This window comes from Manacus candei, unplaced genomic scaffold (genome assembly GCF_025592945.1).
Source record: "Manacus candei isolate 608988 ecotype Guabito, Panama unplaced genomic scaffold, ASM2559294v1 h1tg000056l, whole genome shotgun sequence".
Classification (NCBI taxonomy): domain Eukaryota; kingdom Metazoa; phylum Chordata; class Aves; order Passeriformes; family Pipridae; genus Manacus; species Manacus candei.
The window spans coordinates 5,121,700-5,134,196 of NW_026138104.1; the positions used below are offsets into that span (position 1 = coordinate 5,121,700).

The 12,497-nt window shown below is 36.5% G+C and overlaps 1 protein-coding gene across 4 annotated transcripts in view; it reads left to right on the forward strand.

The window, feature by feature from the left end:
• Positions 1-7,723, forward strand: part of ARL5B (ADP ribosylation factor like GTPase 5B) — a 28,504-nt gene extending 20,781 nt beyond the window's left edge. For all 4 annotated transcript variants that reach the window (XM_051802484.1, XM_051802486.1, XM_051802481.1 and 1 more), the window contains one exon: positions 456-7,723. In XM_051802484.1, the coding sequence (XP_051658444.1) occupies positions 456-575 (120 nt within the window). In that variant the 3' untranslated portion in view covers positions 576-7,723. The remainder of the gene's footprint in view (positions 1-455) is intronic.
• Positions 7,724-12,497: the final 4,774 nt, after the last annotated feature.

The following is a 12,497-nucleotide window of genomic DNA, read 5'->3' on the forward strand; positions in this document are numbered from 1 at the left end:
CTATGATTTTGATCACCTAATAACTTCATTTTCTACAACAGTTTTATTGATAATATCAATTTGTTCACAGCATTGTTGCTGTGATTTGTTTTGGGTCTTTTTTTTAAAAAGGCCTGGTGTGGGATTTTTGGGGGTCTGTTTTTAATAACTTCAGTGCCCGTTAAACCAGAAGTGATTTGATTAAAATTATTTTTAAAGGTGTGCCTTAGAATACTGCATGTCTTTGCATTGCCAAATACTGCATAATGTTTGCTAGTCTGAATGTAGTAAATATATTGCTGATAGTTTTGCACTTTGAAAATATTCTGTATTTAATGTGTTGTTCCCAAAGAACGGTGTTAATCAACTTAAGTTCAAGAAATTAAGATGTCTTATGCAGATTTATATTATACTGCTGTAAATGCATTGGCACATGGCTTTTTATTTGTTTTTTTTTTTTTTACTTTCTTGTGTAGGTGGTAAAGAGCTTCAGTATCCCCAAACGAGTGATTCTTTCCAGCTCTTTAAACACACGGCACACAGTAAGGGGGAGAGGACTTGGGCACAGCTGCTCAAAATATTTGTTGTCAAAATAAAATTGAGTTGTTCTGTTAAATTTGAGAGGTTTCTTATTTGTGAGTGCTCTTTGGTGAATAGGTATCTCACAAGGGTAGCATTGTCACTTTAATTTCATCTCCAGTCTGTTCAGTGGGGCAGACTTAGGGCCTGCATCATGTGCAGCTGTAGCCAGTTCTCAAAACATCTTGGCTGGACACCTGCTTCTTTTCATCTTGGGAGAAGGGACTGTCACATCGTTTCAGCCATGGGAAGCGTGGGTCTTTGTTTGTTTTAGTGAAGGGAGTTTGTTTTAGTGTATTGTTCCCTTTCAAAGTAAGAACAAAACAAATCCAAACAAAAGAGTGGGAAAAAACTTGTATGGATTTTTGCCTGTGCGTTTGACTATGCTTAGTGTTTAGCTGAGTTTGCTCCTTTCATTTTTAGAGTCTGCCTTATGAAAGAGTCTGGAAGGCAACAGTGAGGAGAGCAAGTATGAGAAACCTGGTCACAATGCCAACATTATCAATAGAAACTTGCATCTTGGAAAAACCTTTAACTTTTTCCAAAATTACCTTGATGGTCTTTCAACACTGAGTGGTTCTATGTTTCGTTTCCTGGAGGGTGGTGCATTGGAAAGGTACATGATGTTTACACAATGTGTATGCCCGCCATGCAGGCAGGAGACTTGAGACTTCACATTAGTGATGTATTAAAAATCAAGTTCTGAGTTTCTAAGCTAAATTTTCATAATATCAGGTGTGAAACAATTAGGCTTTTTCTGACTTCCTCACTTTCTGGGTTGACAGACAATCCTTTTTCTTTCTCTATTGGCTGTTGACAGTGACACACTGGTTATAGCATCACACATCTTGCTGTCTTGAGGAATCAAGGAAAATCAAAAGGCTTTTCTCATGGCTGTGTAGCTCAGAAGACATGGTTATATGTCATAAAAGTGAGGCTTAAATTACCACCTCAATATTTTTGCTGATCATTTAACTGAAATTTACTGTAGAAAATTTTAGGATTATGCCAGAATTAAACTGTTACAAGTTTGGTCTCTAATAAAATAGTTGTGCTATTTATCAGTTAGGGTTGTTTCTTGGTAGGTGTGTTACTCTTCAATTAAGTTGATTTTTGTTTTGCTGGGTAGAGAGAAACCTTTTGTATAGAAAGTTTCCCTGTGTGTAACAGAAGACAGTCCTCTGCACACCAGTTTGTGTCCCCTAGATGGCAGGAAAGGATCAGTTTAACAGTACCAAATCTGCTTTTGCTTGTATACTTCAGCATCTACCTGAGACACGGGAAAGTTGAATCACTTCCGTGAGAGGGAGGCTTATGGTGAGGTATGAATAAATTTGAACTCAGTTCTGTATCTTAAAAACATTTTGCCTCAGTCATTTATTGTGGCTTCACCACCTCAATTTATGTTTAGAATTATATTCCACACCTTTTATTGTTGCTGCATCTGAGAATACAAACAACAAAAAGAATGAATACAATTCCTGGCATATTTCATTATAACTTCTGTCTGTTGTCCATGACATGCCTTATTTTTTTTTGAACTTCAGTTGATTGACAGTTGCTCCTCTAGTGTGCTGCAAAGTTGCACTACTACTACTCAGAAATTGCAGGGATCTGTAACATTTGAACTGTCACCTTGCTATGTGTTTAGCTGTGATGATGATTTGTAGTCTCCACTATATCCTTACTGCATATGAAGGCTAAATTCAAGTAAAATAGCAGTTTTGGTACAAGGTTTAGATCATCATTAATGGTAAGCAGTGCTCAAAATAGCAACAGTCACAGTGGTCAGTACCACCAATAGGCTTTCATGGCTTACGTCGTTTCTGTTGCAGTTGATGTAATGGATGTCTTCTCTGAAGCAGCTCTTAATTCTGCTATAGTTGTTAAATGATTCAGTATTTAATAAAAAAAATATGATATTAAAGATTTAAGGAATGTATAGTGGTACCAAATGTGGCAAGGTTCATGCAAATCAGTGAAGTATCTGAGAGACAGTTGTTCCTGAAAGATTTTTCTTTCTCTGAAGTTCAGATAGGGGTGAGAGGATGTGTCCTGCCTGATTATGTGTCCTGCTACCAGTTCTTCAGTAATTCTGTCATTTGGAAAGCTGTGTGCATTTGGTTTAGATAAGATAATTCATAATAGGAAAATAAAGGTAGTGCTGTTTGACTACAGTAGAAGAGGATGCTGGTTTCTATTAAGGAGTGTCCTATTGGTGACTTCGATGAAGACAGTAGAATTTGGCCAATCTTGAGTTGTACCTGAGACTTGGTTGGTAGGTGTTCATGGTCACCTCCTTATGGAGGTAGAGGCACTGCTCTTCTGTGACTAACTAGAGGAGGTGCTTCACCACATTCACCCTTCTGGCATCCACCCATTTGACACTTAGAGCTGCCTTGTCTCTAATTGTTGATGAAAAATATCAAACTAATTTCCAAACAATTGTTCTCAACTAATTTGTAGTTCACAAGTTACTGGTTTTGTTTCAGACCTGAAGAAAGATTTATACAAAACATTGCCAGCCTGGCAGTATGAAAATATTTGGAAAAATTTTGGTCTAATTATATTTTTAGAGAGAGACAAGCTATACATGTGAGTGTGTTAGTTCAGTGTGTATTTGTAATGTCAGTATCTTCTGCTTGGCACATTCTGAAAGTTAAACTTCTGCACAATATTGCAAAGGAGTTTCAAGATGAATAGTGTGCAGTGGGGATGGAGATGGTCACTGGTGGAAGTAAGTGCAGGGAAACAAGAGCAGTGATAGGATGTTGTTACTCAGTGATGAGCAGTGCTGCACATGAAGAAAGTATCATTTTCTTACTCATCTATTTCTGTCATTGCTTCTTGCTTTATTTTTCCTCAGTTCATCCTTTTCTGAATACTCCTTTCACTTCCCTCTGCACATCCAGCAGATTTCAGTCTGGTTAGTTCTGTTTCATTCTCTTTGAATAAAACTTGGAGTTTCTGCCAGGTGGAATGAGTCTGGAAGAAGGAAACCTTGCAAAAGGCAGTGGCAGCACAAAGACCTTGCAGTTGAAGTGGTAGACTAGAATTAGTGCTCTGTTCACAGGTAGAAATAATGTTAATTTTGGGAAAACAGCAAAATGGTCTCAGGTCCCTGCTAAATCTTTCTTTCTGACTTTGCAAAGCCCAGTGTCATCGTAGTTACTCATGGAATATAGTATTCAGTCTTCAGCTGGGCAGCATGTGTACAGAATTTCAAATGATTTTCTGTAAAATACCTTTAAATATGCACAAGAGGAAAACACAGTCATATAAATTCAAGTGGGAAGCTATGATTCTTTCTTTATATTTCATATTTCTTGTATTTTGTGTATTTCTCTCTCTCTAGTGTTGTAAAAAACTATTTCTGTTATTGCTATTGATGAGAGTATTGCCTAATAATTAGCATTTCAGTTTTATGCCCACATTGAAGGTTACTGCTAACCAATCTTCCTTACAGGTGGAATTGCCTTGTATGGTCTCAGAGGGCTCATCCTCTGTACAGGACAAGAAAAGAGGTGGTAAAAAATGTTGGGGCACCTTGAGAGGGAGTGAAGTCTATAAGGTCGTAATTTCAGGTCTTTTCTAAACATATTCCTTAATGAAATGGTGAGCAAGAGCTTCTTGAAACTCACTTTCTATCAGTTTTGGCAGTGCATCTTTTACAACTAGTAGCAAAAGTTAACTTTTACATACAAGTTGTATCAAAGAGTTTAATGGAAAAAACTTTAGACATCTAGTGGGGCGGTTGGGAGCAGTCATGACATAGTTTAGCTGTGCTCTGAGTCTGTAGGGTGAGATGTCCTAGCACAGGATTGTGTCAAAACTGCAAGATTTCTTAAGAAAGCTGACCTGTAGATCCCCACACCCGGACTGTGTGGGTAAAATTTCTGTGGCTAGCTGTCCAGCCCACAGGAGCTGTCTCCAAAAGCCCTGTGCAGAGGCTTCTGTGCTCTACAAAGGCACATGATGCACATGCTGGATCAACAAAGAATGAGGAGGATCTGTCTCCAGAGATGACTTTGGTCTCACTGCACTGCTCTCCAGAAATGGTCATGATGACTGTTGAAGACTCTGGAAACTGAAACGAAAGGTACAAAGATAAAATGTAGTGAAAGTATTGATTGAAATTTTCAGATATAACCACTGAGCTTTTGGAATTTAATGAATAAAAAGGCACTGTTGATTGGGAAAATGTCTACTGAGTTCTTTCAAAGAGCCTCAGAGAACGTGTTTCAAAAATAGTGCTGCTAAAACTGATAGTGACTTAAGAAAATCCTGGTAACTGGCTAACATTGTTCAAAATCCTTGACAGTTCTAAGAAAAAGTACACCTTTTCTCTACAAAACAAAGCTCTGGTTTCTGGCCCCTCATTTTTCAAGACTACTTTTAATGCAGTCCTTTCACTGAATCATTTGAGCACTTTTCTTTTTCCATCAACAACTCCCACATCCCCTTTGACGTTTTATTCCATTCTGTAGACTAGTTCACTAGTTTAGGCTTGGAGCTTTGTTATTCTAATCTCATGTTGAGAAAAGACCTTTTGGTCAAGCTTCGAAGTTTAACTACAATGCCAATGCTCCGGTGTTGGGAAAAACTTTGAATGCATTTTTTAAAAATGGCATTGCTAGATATTTGGTGTAGATTTCAGCTGAGTACACAATTAGACAGAGGCTGAAGAAGCTAATTGACAGATTAATGTTAAAACTTGGAAAGAAATATGAATGCCTGATTTTTTTGAAAGATATATATAAATTTCTCTTACATGTAATGGAAGTTGATGCAGATACATATTATAGTCTCTCCAGTGAGTATTAAACAAGATTAGTATTGATCCTACAGAGGCCCAAACACTCAGTTCTTAGATCTACTTTTCCCATCCAACAGTTGCTGTTGGATTCAGCACCTTTCAAGGATTAATACAAACTCTTAAAATATTTTCCTTCTGTTCTTTTATCAGTGAGTTGCAAGACGGCAGCTACTTGATATAATCCATTTTCAATTTAGTAGGAAATGTAATATACTTCTGTTCTGGAGGAAAATTGGGAAGTAATTACTGTAGAATTAAATCCTATTGCTTCTGTGAAAATAAACAATATAGGAAGTGTCTGGGGACTTGCAGTAGGACACATAATCCAGCAGTACTCATTCTTCTTTATAGAACTATCTAATTAGGAGTTAACGAACAAAGTATTGGACTGCTTGCAATTCCATACACTGATTTTCTGCAAGAGTTGTAGAAAGTTTCTTTTGCTTCCTCTGAATCTTCTTTTTGCTCTGTTTTTTAGCTGCAATGAAAATGGGATTTTACATTAACATGAATTGTTTATGTCCGGAAAATAAGCAATTAAATTCAGTACCTTCTTAATTCAGTTGTTGGTTTGATTGTCTCTTCTGTAGAGTCAAGACTGTTTCTTCTAGTATAGATTTATAATTTTTTCTTACTAAATAAAAAGGAAAAAAGAAGGAAAAATAAAAATAAAAAATATTAACTATAAGTTGAAATAAAGAAGGGGCAGAAGTACTCTCATCTGAGGTCAAACCAGTTTTGCCTCATGTGAATCTGTGTCTGCCTTGTCCTGAGTTTCTTTTGGAGAGAAAAGAATTTGAGTTTTTTAATTGTGCTCAACAAGTACTAGACAAGGGCCCCATGTGTGAGCCACAGGCTTTACATTCCAACCATTCTCTTTTCAGTTCTATTGAGGACTTGTCATCTGGGATTTCTCAGCACTGAACTCTCTAAGATTCCTGGGCAGAGACTGTATTGGAGACAGAGTCATAAAACATGGCACACTGCTGTGCCCTGTTTTGACTCTACCAGGATTTCTGGTTTAAGACAAAGACCCTCAGACTCTCCCAACCACTTATGAGATATAAAAACAATTTAAAAGTTGTCCAATACACTTATAATGGGATGAGTAACAATTAGCTATTGAACCTATAAATCTCCTTTATTATACATACTAATGAATTCAGGGTTATGGACAAAAATACTTGCAAGATTCATAAATATTTGATTGTTTTGAGATACAGATGTCAGTGGCTTTGTTTTTAATGTACAGTACTAGAATCAGAGAGAATTTTAATATTGCTAAAATTATGCTAAAGTGCTGTTGGAACTTCAGGCAAGATATGTCTAACTTGAGTAGTAAATCTATTTCATTTCAAAGGAATACAGCAATAAAACCCCTGAAGCAAGCATTACCTGAAGGTAATTGACTGCATCAATGAGTTAAATGTTCCAAGGAAAAGACTGTTTCTAGCTGACAAGGTCAATTATCCCCTCACTGTGTCCTTTTCAGGTGGTACTGGCATTCCAAACACATCCAAAAATTGTTATCCATTTTTCTGGTCTCAAAAGTTTTTTTTTTTTACTTTTTTTTAAATAAAATTCCTGTTAACTATTTTTAGAAAAACAGATATTGGAGAAATTTCCACTGGAGTAATGCACAGAAATAGTATTAATCCTGTGGATATACAAATTTCACTTTCAAGTAGTGGTTACATATCTATCATCACTACTGATTGGGTAGAAACATATAATGGAATTTTTGGTTTTTGTTGTTTAAAAATCATTGACTGTAAAATGGTACTGTGTGATAAATGGAGTAGTTAAAGGTTAGTGTACCATTTTTGTATTTGGGCATCCCTGTAAGCCCTACTTCTATTATGGATGGAATCTTGATGAAGCAGGAACAAATTAAATGTTTGTGGGCCCAAACAAGGTGTGCTGAACCAAACAGGGAATTGGTAAAAGGTCAACCCACTGGATCAGAAACCAGTAGGCAGGGTTCTTTCTTGGTTTGTTTGTTGTTTGTTTTTTTTTCCAGATGTTCAAGTTCAGTTGGTGAGACCCACACATGAGAAAAACCTCCTCTGCTCTCTGTGCCTGAGGAACAGGAAGTAGATGGGCTCTGTCAGGCCCTCTCTCCCTGAGGAAAACCCTCAAACTCTTTCCGTAGCTGTTTTGGACTTGATGCCCCTCATATGGACTTTACGGCGAAGAAACACAGACCATGGCACATCTTTTATTCTCTTTTAGGCTTTTTATCCCCCTTTGGCAATGCTGTATATAGATTGTACCTTTTCCTGTGTCTTAGTTTTCTGTTCATTTATTTCATAAACTTCTTTGGTTGGGAATAAAATCTTTATTATAGCATTTGAGTTTCATCTGTTTTCCTGCAGCTTTCCTCTCAAAAGAACAACTGCCATGTCCTGATAACACCAGATTATTCATCTGCGTCCAATTTGAAGTTAACATTCTGCTTTCTTTAAAATTGATAGCCCAATCACTTTTTAGTGCAATGTTTTTCATTTCTTCCAATATGTTAATAATGCTGTTTCCAGCCCTGCTCGTGCTGTTTGTACGCTGTTAATGTTTGCATTTGTTTGGGAAATCATGGACCGTCTTTATTGTTTTATTTTTAAGTGACTTGCATATTATTGGCTTGTGAATCTGCCAGATAATTTAATGGTCTGTTCAGCTTTTTGTCTTGTTTTGACTCCAGTGTTAGACTCTGCAAGTCCTTCTTCTTCTCTCTCTTACTCTGTCATTTTGTCATGTTTCCAGTGCTGTAGGTTCCTCTGTCATCAAATTTCGTGTCTAGTTGAGTGATATTTGAATGGGAAATTTATTATTTCCTTAAAGGTTCTGGGTCATTTTGTCCCACACTCCCATTTTTTTTTATTGGATTCTTTCTAGAATAAGTTTAAAAACCATATTTATCTTCTCAGTCTTTAGTTGGAGACTCCTTCTGCCTTCACTTACTCTTTATACTGTCTATTTAAAAGTGTGCTGAAGCCATTTCAGAATTAGTAGCTTGGAACAACAGTGTCCTGTGGCTGTTTTCCTTTCTCTCTTGAACCCACTTCTAGGAGCCAGAAATGGAAGTGCTCTTTTAAACCTTCTTTGATGTCCTTCACATTTCCAAGACATTTCACTGTTAACAGATATTGAGAGTATTTTCTTAGCTTCATGTGCTCCCTGATACCTTCTTCAGTAGTTCTTCAAAAGGAGATACCTGCTTTGCTGGCTGTCTTATAGGGTGTCTGAGTAGGATACTACATGTGTGGTAAAAGGAGAAATGAGTGGTGAAAGGAAAAAGGAAAAGACCTCAGAGGTGGAAATGCCTTGAGTCTGCCCAGGCAAGAAAACATCAAAGTCTGTGTGAGTCAGAGAGCACTGCTCTGTGGCAGCTGGAATAGAACTGTGGCTGGAAGATATATCTGAGTTCAGTGCCTGGCCAAAAGCAGGGCCAACTTCAAACTTAGGCCTATATCCTTGTCCAGTTGTCTTAGTCTGCACTGACTGAAGCACTGACTGCCAGTACTTGCCTACGTTGGCCTCTTCATCTGCACTCCTGTCTCCATGCCCAGGGCATCAGTTTGAGAATTCATGTGATCACACTAAGACTCAGGAAGCCTATTTGGCTAAAAATCAACCATTAAGTGACTTCAAGAGAAATAATTACAACATTGGTGTTAACAACATCCTCTCTTGACTTTTCCTGAGAGAAGTAAGATGGATAGATGCAGAAAAGTAACAACCACTTGGCAAGTGCAAACATTGTCCCTTCTTTCTGCCCTCCACAATGCACACACAGGTGAACGGTGTAGAAAACTTCTTGCATTTAAGCATGTGAGCAATTTCACCAATGTAAATTGTGCTTTGGAAGAATGGACAGCACAATCAGAAGCTATTAAATTCTTTTTGCTTCCCCAAACAATCCGCAAAATAAAATTTCAAAATGCTAAGTACCTTTCTCAGCAATATCTCAAATTTAGGCTTCATGTAAAAATGTGGTGGAAAAACAAGCATTTGCTGTAATTTTTCAAAGCTCACTGAAAGCTACAGTTCATGTCAAATTCTAAATCTGGATTTGTCATGAAAAATGTATGTGAAATCCAAACTGTGGTGTTTAGCAAACAAACAAAAGCCTCACAAAACCTTTCTGTCTCAGATATTGCTCAGCTTTTCCATAGCCTAATATTAAGCTCAATGACAACCAAAATGTTCTCTGAGGTTTATTCTTTGGTATAGAAAAACCTTTAATTTACCCTCTAGGATATTTGAACTTAGAATGGAGACCTGTCACATTCACTCTGATTCTGTGTGTCAGTCTGCTAACTCTCATGCTGTTCAGTGCTTTATACTGTTTATAAATAACTTTAAAATGGTTTCTGCTGCACTGCGTCAGGTTTCTGACGCACATACCATGATAACAGGACAATAAAACATCAAGGGGATGAACTTTTAGCAATAGATAGTATTTTAAATTCAACAACCAGGTCTAGTTCAGAGATCCTGATTTTCTGTTATTTAAATCCTTGGGTTTTTTCATCGCAAGGACAATGTGGTCAAAGAAAATGGGTGTGGGGTTGGAGCTGGGGGAGTGTGTGGTGAAAGGGGAAGGTTTAGGTGTCGTAAAGGTGTATGCAAAAAAATAGACACAATTCTAATTTATATTCTGTTTTTCATCATTCTCTGAATGTTCGTTTGTTTTCTGTGGTTTCTTTGTTTCTGTCCTTTCCTTCCCAGGCTTCTAAGTGAAGCATCAACTCGAAAGATTTTGAGTTTCCTTTTCAAGGTTTGTATATTATAGTGGAGCCGAAACTTAATAAATTGGACCATCTGAATAGCATAGAGTATTATAACTGTAAATGCCATTCTCAAGTAGCTAATACTGTCTTTGTATTGCATACATTTTTTATTTGAACAGTTTCCTTAGTATAAAATGGTGCTTAGTAACCTGAGACCTGTGCAAATATAGAAAATACGTATTTTAAGTACTTCCCACATGCACCAGTCCTACCTTCTGTTCTTCCCCCACTAGATACTGGATGAAGCCTAAAGGAGATGCACTTGTGATGTAAAATATATTTTTCTGAAGATTTAAACTACTTTATTCAGTAGTATTATTCATGATTTTATTTGATCTTGGTTGTTTGCTCTAGAGATCAAAGAGTTCCTTTTTAGCAATTTTTTTCATCCAGTATTCTGTACTTTGTAATGACACAGAGCTTCATTGGGATCTTTAAATTTAAAGTCTTAAAGATATTTGGTAAATATAACTATATTTTAATTCAACTTATTTTTTCAACTCTACTTTCCTTTTATTTGCCATCAAAATATAAGAAGTTTTAACATCTGTTATAAACTGCTTCCCTGGAAGAAGAGGCCTCTCTATACTGTTATAGAACAGTTGTCCTCTTACACTGAGTAGTTCAAACCATATTCTGTACATAAATATCTGCTTGCAAATTGCTACAGTAAAATAGACATTTTTATTCCAGACTTGTGAAATATTATATTCATTAAAATAATCATATGGTAAAAAACTCAAGTTTCATAAAAATATGAATGCTATTGGAAGTGCAGCTCAAATTGAAGTTAACATTAAATGCCTGTATTTATGACAGCAAAATGTGCTTTGAAAACAAGACACAACTTAGGTTCTACAAAGATATTAAAGGAAGACCCTTCTAATGGATAGCAATTTAGACACTATGCATGTCTTCAGCTGCAAATTGGAAGCTGGCAAACTTTGAGATTGAGTATCTTGGAGGCAATAAAAGTTAAAAGCTAGAAGAACAACATTAACTGCTATGAACCGTGAACATCACAGGTGACAAGCATCTCTCAAAAACAGTCACATTGTTGTAGAGCAATGATTGCAGGAATGGTTGATATGCTGACTCAGCTCCTCTTTCAATTGACAACAAATTCATCATTCAGCAGATACCCTGACACCATCTGTACTTGTGTAATGAAATTTGCATGGTTTATTCTGTGTGAATGCAATGTTTCAAATTATAATCTAATATTCTTCAATTCTGACAACCTTCCACTGAATCTATGGATTCTTGCTTGTCTTACTCATATGTGGTCTTCCATGGTAATCAGTGAATTACTTTGGCAGCTGATCATATTATGTACTGTATAGTGGATTATTCAAACTGCAAAGGTTTCACGTAAAATGGTCTGCTTATCACCATCAATGTAAAGCAACAAGAATGAACAGGAAACAATAAAATGTAATCAAATTCATGAAGGAAGTGCAATGTAATTTTCTATGACTTACTGAAAAACTTAGGTCATGTCGATGATAGAAATAACTTGTGAAAATTTAATGTGCCGCATTACTTCCAGAATTGTAAATATGCTTTACTGAGCTAGAGAGTAAGTTTATCAGCATCTATCAACCCTCTTAAAGCTCTCAAGAATCTGCTAAACACAGGCAAGAGCCAAATAACATTTCTTTTGTGGTTTGACTTTGAGAGTCACCAAAAGTACTCAATCTGACTTAGTGCATGGAACCTGAGTACCATTTAAACTGTCCAAACAAGCAGCATGCATTTTTAAACACTAAGTAGATGTTAAATAATAAAACCTGTTTTATTTTTGTTGTATACGCCACCTAATGTATAATTAATAGCTTTAAGGGATGTTCTCTAGTGAGTTTGCTTAATGGGGCTGCATTCTGTATGAAGACCTTCATCAGAAATGTGTACTGGCTTGAACTATGTGCAGCTGTGCTGAGCTTCTTAGGATTGCAGAATTTGCTATTTGTATGGAAAATGTCTTAAAAATGCATAATGCATACAATTTAAATTGTGTTTAAAAATGAACAAAATTATGAACAGACACAGCTGTGTTTGGATGTGTGTTCTTTGTCACTATCTCACCCTGTAGGTTTATGTCTGTCTTCACTCCCATAAGAAAAGAGGAGGAGGAGATAGTTGCAAAGAAATTGTTTTGCTTGCTTGATTAAAGCACACTAACAGTTCCACTAATTTATGTGATCAAATTAAGACTTTCTGTCTTTGTCAACCCCAGCAAAATTCAATGTGACCTAACATAAAAAGTTTAAAATTACTAAAAGGAAAATAGTAGATCTAGTGATGGTGAAAGTATTGCACTGAAATGTCTCTAA